At 39.1% G+C, this 14,294-nt stretch overlaps 1 protein-coding gene across 2 annotated transcripts in view; it reads left to right on the top strand.

Moving 5' to 3' along the window:
- The first annotated feature begins 205 nt into the window (after window positions 1-205).
- Window positions 206-14,294, top strand: part of ARK2C (arkadia (RNF111) C-terminal like ring finger ubiquitin ligase 2C) — a 91,095-nt gene continuing 77,006 nt past the window's right edge. Inside the window, exon 1 of one of the 2 annotated variants that reach the window (XM_083155327.1) lies at window positions 206-611. In XM_083155327.1, coding sequence (XP_083011453.1) covers window positions 413-611 — 199 coding nt within the window. In that variant the 5' untranslated portion in view covers window positions 206-412. The remainder of the gene's footprint in view (window positions 612-14,294) is intronic. The other variant, XM_083155328.1, reaches the window with a different exon arrangement.

The following is a 14,294-nucleotide window of genomic DNA, read 5'->3' as shown; positions in this document are numbered from 1 at the left end:
ATGGCACAATGACAATCTGCCAACCCTGTGATTGACAGGTGTTCTCAAGAGGGTCTGCAGCAGTTCTGGCAGCTGTCCTGGCTCACTGACCTCCCACTGCCCTCTCCATACACACAAAGGGCACATGTCAGGGCTTGTGATGTCATGCTCATGTGCCCAATCAGTGCTGCAGCCTGGCACAGAGGGCATGGTGCCACCAAGCTCAGGGCCACTGACTCTTTGTGTGTCTCCCCTAACAAATAAGGAAAGGCGAGGACTCAGAAGAAGCAAGCTGCCATGCTGCTACCCCCAGACAGGCTGCCAGTAGCCTGCCCTCCCCCCAGCCTGGCACTCATTGGCTGGCCTGCTTTGTCTTAGGGCTGGGAGATAGCTCCATGCCCCCTCCCTTTGTGTCAGGCAGCTGCAGCAGCACATGAATGTATATAGGGGAGGGTGGGGGTGGATGTGGAGGGAACCATCTGTCTCCCAGCCAGCAGTAGCAGCAGGCAGAGTGTCAGCTTTGGGATCAGCCTTCCAGCCAGCCGCAGCCATCAGCGCACTCTCCGCCAGCATGGTGCTAGTACACGTCGGCTACCTTGTTCTTCCAGTCTTCGGCTCTGTACGGAACCGAGGTAGGTGTGGGGGCAGCTGGTGGTGAGCCGGGCACGGGAGGGGGCTGTGGGGTGGGTGGGGAGATTGCAACGTTCTGCTGGGGGGTAGTCCTAGTAATGCAGAACACAACGTTGCAATCGTGTATATACTGCTGCTGTATGGGTGTATCTATATAGGGGTATATTGTAGGGTATGGGTATATCTATATAGCTATATATTGTATACATTGTATATGTACATACAGTCTATATAGGGACACAGTGTACATACAGTCTATATAGGGATACATTGTATATGTACATACAGTCTATATAGGGATACATTGTATATGTACATACAGTCTATATAGGGACACAGTGTACATACAGTCTATATAGGGATACATTGTATATGTACATACAGTCTATATAGGGACACAGTGTACATACAGTCTATATAGGGGATACATTGTATATGTACATACAGTCTATATAGGGACACAGTGTATATGTACATACAGTCTATATAGGGATACAGTGTATATGTACATACAGTCTATATAGGGATACAGTGTATATGTACATACAGTCTATATAGGGATACAGTGTATATGTACATACAGTCTATATAGGTATATATTGTATACATTGTATATGTACATACAGTCGATATAGGGACACAGTGTACATACAGTCTATATAGGGATACATTGTATATGTACATACAGTCTATATAGGCATACAGTGTATATGTACATACAGTCTATATAGGGATACAGTGTATATGTACATACAGTCTATATAGGGACACAGTGTACATACAGTCTATATAGGGATACATTGTATATGTACATACAGTCTATATAGGGACACAGTGTACATACAGTCTATACAGGGATACATTGTATATGTACATACATTCTATATAGGGATACAGTGTATATGTACATACATTCTATATAGGGATACATTGTATATGTACATACATTCTATATAGAGATACAGTGTATATGTACATACAGTCTATATAGGCATACAGTGTATATGTACATACAGTCTATATAGGGATACAGTGTATATGTACATACAGTCTATATAGGGATACAGTGTATATGTGCATACAGTCTATAAAGGGATACAGTGTATATGTACATACAGTCTATGTATAGGGATACAGTGTAAATGTGCATACAGTCTATATAGGGATACATTGTATATGTACATACAGTCTATATAGGAATACAGTGTATATGTACATACAGTCTATATAGGGATACAGTGTATATGTACATACATTCTATATAGGGATACAGTGTATATGTACATACATTCTATATAGGGATACATTGTATATGTACATACAGTCTATATAGGGATACAGTGTAAATGTGCATACAGTCTATATAGGGATACAGTGTTTATGTACATACATTCTATATAGGGATACATTGTATATGTGCATACAGTCTATATAGGGATACATTGTATATGTACATACAGTCTATATAGGGATACAGTGTATATGTACATACAGTCTATATAGGGATACAGTGTATATGTACATACAGTCTATATAGGGATACAGTGTATATGTGCATACAGTCTATATAGGGATACAGTGTATATGTGCATACAGTCTATTTATAGGGATACAGTGTATATGTACATACAGTCTATATAGGGATAAATTGAATATGTACATACAGTCTATATAGGGATACATTGTATATGTGCATACAGTCTATATAGGGATACAGTGTATATGTACATACATTCTATATAGGGATACATTGTATATGTACATACAGTCTATATAGGGATACATTGTATATGTACATACAGTCTATATAGGGATACAGTGTATATGTACATACAGTCTATATAGGGATACAGTGTATATGTACATACAGTCTATATAGGGATACAGTGTATATGTGCATACAGTCTATATAGGGATACAGTGTATATGTGCATACAGTCTATGTATAGGGATACAGTGTATATGTACATACAGTCTATATAGGGATAAATTGAATATGTACATACAGTCTATATAGGGATACATTGTATATGTGCATACAGTCTATATAGGGATACAGTGTATATGTGCATACATTCGATATAGGGATACATTGTATATGTGCATACATTCTATATAGGGATACAGTGTATATGTACATACATTCTATATAGGGATACAGTGTATATGTACATACAGTCTGTATAGGGATACATTGCATGTGTACATACATTCTATATAGGGATACAGTGTATATGTGCATACATTCTATATAGGGATACATTGTATATGTGCATACAGTCTATATAGGAATACAGTGTATATGTACATACATTCTATATAGGGATACAGTGTATATGTACATACAGTCTATATAGGGATACAGTGCATATGTACATACAGTCTGTATAGGGATACATTGTATATGTGCATACAGTCTATAAAGGGATACAGTGTATATGTACATACAGTCTTTATAGGGATACAGTGTATATGTACATACAGTCTATATAGGGATACAGTGTATATGTACATACAGTCTTTATAGGGATACAGTGTATATGTACATACAGTCTGTATAGGGATACATTGTATATGTGCATACATTCTATATAGGGATACATTGTATATGTGCATACAGTCTATATAGGAATACAGTGTATATGTACATACATTCTATATAGGGATACAGTGTATATGTACATACAGTCTATATAGGGATACAGTGCATATGTACATACAGTCTGTATAGGGATACATTGTATATGTGCATACAGTCTATAAAGGGATACAGTGTATATGTACATACAGTCTTTATAGGGATACAGTGTATATGTACATACAGTCTATATAGGGATACAGTGTATATGTACATACAGTCTTTATAGGGATACAGTGTATATGTACATACAGTCTGTATAGGGATACATTGTATATGTGCATACAGTCTATAAAGGGATACAGTGTATATGTACATACAGTCTTTATAGGGATACAGTGTATATGTACATACAGTCTATGTATAGGGATACAGTGTAAATGTGCATACAGTCTATATAGGGATACAGTGTATATGTACATACAGTCTTTATAGGGATACAGTGTATATGTACATACAGTCTATATAGGGATACAGTGTATATGTGCATACAGTCTATAAAGGGATACAGTGTATATGTACATACAGTCTATGTATAGGGATACAGTGTAAATGTGCATACAGTCTATATAGGTATACATTGTATATGTACATACAGTCTATATAGGAATACAGTGTATATGTACATACAGTCTATATAGGGATACAGTGTATATGTACATACATTCTATATAGGGATACAGTGTATATGTACATACAGTCTATATAGGGATACATTGTATATGTACATACAGTCTATATAGGGATACAGTGTAAATGTGCATACAGTCTATATAGGGATACATTGCATATGTGCATACAGTCTATATAGGGATACAGTGTATATGTACATACATTCTATATGGGTATACGGTGTATATGTATATACAGTGTATATAGGGATACATTGTATATGTACACATATTCTATATAGTGATACATTGTATATGCACACACATTCTATAAAGGGATACAGTGTATATGTACATACTGTACATTCAATATAGGGAAACATTTTATATGTACATACAGTGTATATAGGGATACATTGTATATGTACATACAGTGTATATAGGGATACATTGTATATGTACATACAGTGTATATAGCGATACAGAGTATATGTACATACAGTCTATATAGGGATACAGAGTATATGTACATACAGTCTATATATGGATACATTGTATACTGTATCTACTTGCATTCTATTTAGGGATACATTGTATATGTACATACATTCCATATAGGGATACATTGTATATGTACATACAGGCTATACAGGGATACATTATATATATATATATATATATATATATATATATATATATATATATATATATATATATATATATACATACAGTCTATACAGGGATAAATTGTATATATACTTACATTCTATACATGGATATATTGTATATGTATTTACATTCTATATAGGGGTACATTGTATATGTACATACATTCTATATAGGGATACAGTGTAAATATACATACATTCTATATAGGGATACATTGTATATGTACATACATTTTATATAGGGAAACATTTTATATGTACCTACATTCTTTATAGGGATAAATTTTATATGCACATACATTCTATATAGGGATACATTGTGTATATATATATATATATATATATATATATATATATATACACACATACATGCATACATACACAGTCTATATAGGGATACATTGTATATAAACACACACATACATTCTATATAAGGATACAGTGTATATACATACATTTAATATAGGGATACAGTGTATATATACATACATTCTATATAGGGATACATTGTATATATATACACACATACATTCTATATAAGGATACAGTGTATATACATACATACATACATACATTCTATATAGGGATACAGTGTGTGTGTATATGCATACATTCTATATTGATATACATTGTTTATATACATACATTCTATATAGGGATACATTGTATATTAACACACACACACACATACATTGTATATAAGGATACAGTGTATATATACATTCTATATAGGGATACAGTGTGTGTATATATATACATAAATTCTATATAGGGATACATTGTATACACACATATACATTCTATATAAGGATACAGTGTGTGTGTGTGTGTATATATAAATACATTCTAAATAGAGATAGAGTGTGTGTATATATATACAGGATACATTGTATATGTACATCCATTCTATATAGGGATAAATTGTATATGTTCCTACATTTTATATAAGGATACAGTGTATATGTACATACAGTCTATATAGTGAAACATTGTATATGTACATACATTCTATATAGGGATACATTGTATATATGAATACATTCTATATAGGTATACAGTGTATGTGTACATACATTCTATAACGGGATACATTGTTTATGTACATACAGTCTATATAGGGATACAGTGTATATGTACATACATTCTATATAGGGATACAGTGTATATGTGCATACATTTTATATAGGGATATATGGATACAGTGTATATGTACATACAGTCTATATATTGACACATTGTATATGTACATACGGTCTATATAGGGATACATTGTATATGTACATACGGTCTATATAGGGATACATTTTATATATACATACATTCTATATAGGGGTACATTGTATATGTACATACTTTCTATATAGGGGTACATTGTATATGTACATACATTCTATATAGGGATACATTGTATATATGAATACATTATATATAGGGATACAGTGTATGTGTACATACAGTTTATATAGTGACACATTGTATATGTACAATTGTATATGTACATTCTATATAGGGGTACATTGTATATGAACATGTAGTCTATATATAGGGATACAGTGTATATGTACATACATTCTATACAGGGATACATTTTACATATACATACATTCTATATAGGGGTACATTGTATATGTACATACATTCTATATAGGGGTACATTGTATATGTACATACATTCTATATAGGGGTACATTGTATATGTACATACATTATATATAGTGACACATTGTATATGTACATACATTCTATACAGGGATACGGTGTATATGTACATACATTCTATACAGGGATACATTGTATATGTACATACATTCTATACAGGGATACATTGTATATGTACATACATTCTATACAGGGATACATTGTATATGTACATACATTCTATACAGGGATACATTGTATATGTACATACATTCTATACAGGGATACACTGTGTACGGATTCATCCTATACGTAGATACATTGTATACGTAGCTAGTGCTATTGGGGTTGGTCTATGCAGATCTCGTACATTATGGCCTCTATATCCCACCAGCCACCATCCCAAGCAGCAGATATCTGTCTCTATGGTTTTATTTAAGGCAGATCAGCTCCTATTACCCCCCCCCCCCCTTCCCCATCCGTTCCCTTCTCCCCATCATGACATCAGCTGCTGTTTCTGCTACCGATTTCTCCTGCACAAGGTGGCAGCTCCTGGGGGCAGGGGGGTTATTCTAGGAAGGGGTAGTAGGCTGGTTACACCATAGGCTGGTTGCTATGATCTATCAGGTTCTGTAGTATTGCAGTTGACCCATTCACATGTGAAATGTGCAGACAGTACCAGATCCCCCTCTGCAGATGAATGTAGATCTGATACACTTAACCCTTGCTGAGTGGATTTAAAGCCTTGTCATAGCAGGGTATTTGTCACCGAATCACAACCTAATCTCAGCTGGAGACCAGTTTTAGGGGTTAACGGAGAGTGCGGATTTGGGGGGTGGGGGAGGTGTTTGGTCCTGTTGAGATTTGACCCTCTTGTCTTAGGTCACCACAATGCATTAAAACACAGAACTGTCCTTCCTTATTTGGGGGAGATCAGCAAATCATTGCATCTAATTGTTTCCTGGCCTCTGCAGCCGGGGGAGTGCTAGGGAGGTCATTGTTTATGTTTACAGAAGATAATGTAAATATTATGTGTATTAATGTAAATACTATGTGTACATTCCAGTGCTAATATTATATTACATACAGTAGCAGTGTTACTGCCACACATGCACAGACACACACACACATATAAAACCATCTGCCCTCCCAACAATAGGCATTGTCTATCTTGACTGTAAGATATAACATTTTGCATTTATCAATTGTTTTTTTTTTCTTTTTTGTTTTGTTTTCTTCATTGTGTAGCACAGTGAATGAGCCAGCGTGCTGCTCTGTGGTGTGGCCCCTTCTGCCTCCTCTGCATTTAGCTGTATTGTGAAACCCTCTTAACCATTTCCTGTTTCCATCTGAAGAAAAAACATTGGCCTTTATTTAAGCTGCAGTATCCCCTTCTTTCATGGCTGCTCCCCCTTTTGTTTACCAGAAAGGATTACTTTGCGGGTAACCCTTGTGCTTGCATGCAAAAAAAAAAAAAGGCAATTAGACCCCCCTTTTTTGAACGCTTCAACGACACCATCTGGTCCGCTGTCTCATGTTTAGAAATCATTATTAGACTACACGCATATTTTTATTTATTTGTATTTATTTTTTTCACAATTGCACTAGAACGCCCAATGATAGATTTGCAGACCCCTAAGATTAATTGGCCTTTATAGCTGCGGAATCCTGGGTATTACCCTCAAACCACGGCAAGGTCTTCTGCAGATAATATAGCCCTGAAAATAAGAGGATACTGAGGCTTTCCAAATGGATTTCCTAAAATCATATTATTTCTTGTTAAAACTGTAGAGAATGTATCCCTTGAACCTTGTTTTATCTCTCTCTTTCTCTCGTGGTAGTCTCATTGTAGTAACATAGACCAACCATTCAGTAGGCTGTAGACAATAACAGTCATCTCTTGTATCTTCATCTTGTTTAGCTAAGTGCATTACACTGTAAATTTCTGTTAAGTGGATTTATTTTGCTATGGGGGGGGGGGGGGGTCTAATAAGAGATTGCAACAGCACACAATATATGACCATACGCCAAAACCTTTAAAACACAGAGAGGGCGAATTTGGCTTCCCCTTATAGATTACAACCACGGGGGTTAATCTTTTGTCTGTTGGCGGAATCTGGACGTATCCTATGGCGTGCAATAGTGTCTGGTTCCGCGTTAGATTCAATGGTCATTGTTCCACCATTCTAGCCTCATTTAGTGCTGTTCTCGTTTAAAACCAAAATTGATTTTTTTTTTTAAGCTTGTTGGCAAAATGGATTTCCATTTAACAGGAATACTGTTTATTTTCTGCTGTGCTATAAAGTCAACTACTTCTTGTTCTTATTTTTGTGGTTAATACTCTGTATCTTAAAGCCTTTAGTCGTGGGCCCTGCCACTTTTATTTATCCCATGTTCTAGGACTAAAGCATGTTCTCTGTATAATTTTCCATTACCTAGTTTCTGATGTAAATCTTTAGACATTTGCCCTGCTGAAAAATGTACTGTGCTATGAAACATTCACCCATTGTATGCTGCTTGTTTTGTTGTTATTCCCTCCGAATGCATGGTGGGCTTGCCTCTCTGTATTGTGTGCATGGAAGTTTTTTCACTAATACTAATACAACAATCTTTCAATAAAGAAACTAGTTTTCCTATCATTAACCTAGTCTGCCTTTTCTATTGCTGTTTTCCCATTTATTGTACTCCTATCTCTGTTATAGACTCTATACTCCCTCATTACTGTATCACTACTTCCTTCCTGTGAGACCAGAGTGAATGCTTTCACAATCCTTGGCCTATGGGGGTCTTTGTATTGGTATCACAAGCCTTTTTTATTATTATTATTATTATTATTATTATTATTATTTTATTTTACATTTCTACACAATTAAAAAGAAAATAAATCTGCTCCTATCCTGCTGAGATACATTTTCACATCGTATATTCTGCGTTAGAAGGTTCAGTTAAATTAATATATCAAGATATTCTGATTGGGTTCTAGAACGAGGTAGATTTCGAATAAGGTGAATTCCATTGTCCGGTGGTAAAACGGTCACATACACAGCGTCCGTTTTGGTTCCGGCATAAAGAGCACAAAACAGAAGGGTTATATCACGTACACATGGTGGAGGTAGACATTTTGGATATTCGTTAGAACCGGTGACATCACTAGGGTGTTATGTTCCCAAGTGATGTCACCTGCTCCTGACATAGCGATAAGCTGCAGAAGCAGTGATATCACTAAGATACAATATACTTGAGTGTTATCACCGGCTCCTTGTGATAGGCTTAAAAAAATCATTATGTAGTAAAGTTCCCAAGTGATGTCATCAGCTCCACATGAAACTATAAGCATCAGGACCAGTGGCATCAACAGGATATAATGTCCCCATGGGATGTCAACTGCTTCTGTTGATGTAATAGGCTGCAGAACCAGTGACATGAATGGAGGTAATGTTCGGGAGTGATTTCACCATCTCCTCATGAATCCAATGACTACAGAATCAGTGACATCACTAGCACATACAGTAAATGTTGTCGAGTGATGTCACCTATTCCTTTTGAAGCGATAGGCTGCAAATCCAGTGACATCACAGGGATGTAATGTTCCCGTGTGATGTTCTGGGTTTCCCATGAAGCAAAAGGCTGCAGGCCATTGGTCACGTAGCTGGTCATTACAGTTCCTTTGTCACGGGAACCACACCTCCCCATTTATCTGGGCTTGGGACCGGCTATAGTTTCACATAGGCTAGGTTCCCACACGACTGAATGGATGGAAAATAGCATATGATGCACCAAAGAATTAAGTTCAATAAACCAGAACCAGTGACATCACTTGGATTTAATGTTTCCGAGTGATGTCACTTCCTCTTCATGAAGTAATAGGCTATAGAACCAGTGACATCATTAGGATGTAATGTTCCCAAGTGATGTCACTTCCTCATGAAGTAATAGGCTACAGAACCAGTGACATCATTAGGATGTAATATTCCCAAGTGATGTCACTTCCTCATGAAGTAATAGGCTATAGAACCAGTGACATCATTAGGATGTAACGTTCCCAAGTGATGTCACTTCTTACTTATGAAGTCATAGTCTACAGAACTAGTGATATCACAAGGATGTGAGTTCCCAAGTGATGTCACTTCCAACTTATGAAGTAATAGGCTAAAGAACCAGTGATATCACAAGGATGTGATGTTCCTAAGTGATGTCACCTGCTTCTCATGAACGCATAGGCTACAGAACCAGTGATAACACTAGGAAGGTATGTTCCCAATGATGTCACTTCCTCCTTATGAAGCAATAGGCTGCAAAACCAATGACATCACTAGAATGTAATGTTTCCTAGTGATTTGACCAGTCCCTGGTGAAGTGATAGGCAGGGAAATGGAATCAGTAACTTTACTAGGAAGGAATGTTCCCAAGTGATATCATTGTCTCCTTATGAAGGGTTAGACTACTGAACCAGTGACATCACCAGGATGTAATGTGCCCCAGTGATGTCACTGGCTCCTGGTGAAAGAGATAGACTGCAGAACCAGTGACATCATGTGATACACAATGGTGTCACTGGTTATTAGCTAACGGATGAGCTTTATGCTTATAGATATTGGACTGGACCACAATATGGCTGCCTCCACTGTGTTGTTTAAGGATGCTCCTTACCGTACTCACCCATGAGGTACATCACGAATACAGACCTGCTGTGCTATATCGCCCATTACTATAACTTCCAATAAATTATTTCTGTACAGTTCAAAATCTGTCCTCTACATCCGGACATAAATGACAAAAGTCTAAGGGGTTAATTTATCAACAGGCGATAAAACTCTTTGTGAGAGTTAAAACGTGCTGCGTCTGACAAATGGCGCTCCAGTTAATCTGCTCCTGTCATGTGTTTGAATAATGACAGTTGGGAGCTGACTGGCTGGAGTAACCAGATTTTCGAGTGTTATAAAGCATATCACGTGTCCACATTATATAAATTGGTATCTAAAAATAAAATATCAGTAATATATAACACGATGAAATGAGACCAATTTTCTCGTTCTCAAGGCACCTTGAACAACCCACCCTTCTACATACGTGTAACATGATGGCAATGTTTGCAACAGACTGTCTGCTCATATGTAGTATGTAATGCGTATTAGAGGCCTATCCCCTGTGTCTGTCTCTCTCTCTCTCTCTCTGCGTTATGACATGTGCATCCCCTGGGTGTAAACAGTGTACACTCCACCCCCACTCCCATCCCCATTCTGCTCTCTCCATTCTAATCTGGATTTGCAGACTAAGCTGATAGTGGAAACATATGCACACGCACACACACATGCACACGTGTTAGAGGAGGGAGGGACGTGCTTCGCCTTGCATGAATGAAAACATGCATGTCTTATGAGGCTGCTCATTTCAAATGTGATTTTTTTCTTTGTCACAATTATTTTGTTCTCTTCACTTCCATAAAAAAATAATAATAATAAAACACACACAGACACACAGACACACGCACACGCAGACACACACACACATTGTGGTTATTTTCAGAATGCAAAAAGACTCTGGTAGATCATGTGACCGAGCTGTCATGAAGAAGGATTCGTATGTTTTAGGGCCGTGTGCTATAGTGAACCGAATACCAGGCAGTAAAATGTCAAGTAAGAGCCCAGAGAGTTATTTGGGGGCCTGAGAAGTGTTTGGAGGGCTGCCAGTTGGGAGCCGTGTCATATGACTTCTGAAGATGATTCTGTAGACAGACGGTGTCTGCAGAGGGTATCAGTGTTGTCCATACATGTGAAGGTCAGGCGAAGGGCGTTCCGCAGGGCTGTCGCTGGCTGTTGGGAACCATGGTGGGTGGTCAGATGCCCATCGGCTGGCATAGGACGTGGCAAGGTTTGTCCAGCTCATGGTTATACATCATATTTCTGTGTTCCTTCTGTCTGACATATACAGTTTATATAATACCTGGCTACCCACTTGGAATGGCCCGGGAGGTTCCCGAAAATCAGATTCCCCTCCCGGCCCAACGGAAAAGCCTCCTGCATGCCCCCCCATCTCCATTCCGCTGTTTACCGCAATTTCCAGCCCTTCGTGGAGGGGCTAAAAATTATGCGAATCGCAACATTAAGCCCCACCCCTTCCTGCAGAGAGAGATGTTTCCCATAGCAACTGATTAGATTCTAGCTTTTATCCCCTTAGAAGGTTCAAGGCAAATGATCTGATTGGTTGCTGTGGGCAACAACTGTGTCATTTTCAAACACAGCATGTAACATGACAGGAGCTGACTGATTGGTACTTTATCCAGGGTTGCCGACCCTCCTGGATTGGCCGGAGGGTCCCAGAAATCGTGTTCCCCTCCTGCCCCCCCCCCCCGGAAAGCCTCCCAGATTTCACCGGGCCCACCCACTCACCACCTCATCCCATCCTTTAAATTCCCCGACTTGGTGTTTAAATGACGCGATTCGTGGCTTTTTCGGGAGGGGCTGGCTAAAATGACATCATTTTAGCCCCACCCCCTCCTCTGAGACCTGTGAATCCCGGCATTTGCAGGGATATCAGGCCCCGTCCTCCACAGTTCTGCTGACAGTCTCCTCTCTGGGCATCTCCAACATGACTTTATCCCTCTCCGCTTTATCTTTCTCCAAGCTTTGCTAAGTCTGACCCTTGAGGCTCCGCTCCCCCAACATCCTTAGAATCCTGTAAAAAAACAGGATAGAGGGACTATAACCAGGAGAACTAGTCACATATCATATATCATACCCCCAAATCCACCTATACCCCAGTTCCACTGGTTAAAGTTAGGGAATTACATTGATTGGCTGGTTCTGCGTTACAGAACTGGCAGAGTCGGCATCCTCTGATCTAGGGGGGAGGGGGACTTTAGAGTCGGCATCCACTGACCTCGGGGGAGGGGGACTTTAGAGACCTCTTTCTCTACTAGTTGGTAGCACAGCTTTAGGCAATTCCATATGGACCATTTATTGCAGAAGAACATATGACACTATGTAAATGTCGGCCGCTGGGTCACTGTATTGTACTTACACGTGCAAGGCACTTAGGTAATTAGGTGACCAGCTGTGGGGGAAGCTGTATTAGGTGGCATAGCCGGGGGGAAATCCCTTCAGGGTCTTACTTACCCGGCAGATTACACACATTGGGGGGTGTTTAATGTTTTTTTCTGATTTTTTTTTTTAATTTATTGTGGAAATGTGTCGGACCTAGTACAAAGGAGATATTTAAACATACTTAGGCAAGATGTGGAACTGCAAGTCCCAGCAAGCTACCAGCCACTGTAAATGTTACACTCGGAGTGCCACAGGTTGCAGACTTCCCTCCTTGGCTTTGCTGGGTTTGGTTCATTAAGTCAACAGTTAAAAGGTTGACGCTGTTTAGGTCAACGCCAAAAGGTTGACATAAAAACGGTTGACACATGGAAAGGTCATGGTTTTTTTTATATTTTTTTTTTGGGGGGGGGGGGGGGATTTTGATCTTGTAACACATGGACCCCCAATTAGTGTACGTCATCAACATGCATGCTTTGAGCAAGGTTACCGCTCCAAATCGTAGTCCACGTCAGAGGCAATACCACCATTGGTGCAGCAGGGTCAGAGCACCTGGGCCTCTGGGGACTAATACCCCTTTCACATTACAGCTAATGACCGGGTACAAGCCGGTTTCTTGTCGGTTCGACCCGGTAATTAGTGCAATGTGAAAGGGGTTACCGGTTACAGCTAACCAGTAACAACACGGCAATCCGAACCGGGTAAAAGAGTTCTTACCAGTTCATTGCTGTGTTGTTGAGTGACCGTTTCCTGCTTACACTATGGAGGAGGCAGCGGGATTCGGACAGTCATTACCCCGACCCCCATAGAGGGAGAATAAAATATGCCCGCAGCGTGGCAAGCACAGCGAGCCCACAAGGGGCTTCATTGCGGAATCCCAACTCTCACACCCCATGACGTCAGTGGTTGCCGGTTTGCTGCTGCAGTCTGAACAGACCACTCAAGCAGGGTCGCACCAGGACTGAACCGTTTAAAACTCCAGGTACAACCCTGCATTTGCGGTCTGAAAGCAGTACCTGAGGCCTACTGCTGCCCATGTCACCAGATGTATTCCCCTGTCCCACTCTGCCTCTCCCTGTCACTGCCCAGT

The sequence above is a fragment of the Crinia signifera genome, chromosome 1, assembly GCF_055691185.1.
Source record: "Crinia signifera chromosome 1, ASM5569118v1, whole genome shotgun sequence".
Taxonomy (NCBI): domain Eukaryota; kingdom Metazoa; phylum Chordata; class Amphibia; order Anura; family Myobatrachidae; genus Crinia; species Crinia signifera.
Note: the sequence above shows the minus strand (reverse complement) of the source record. Positions and strands in the feature narration are given on the sequence as shown.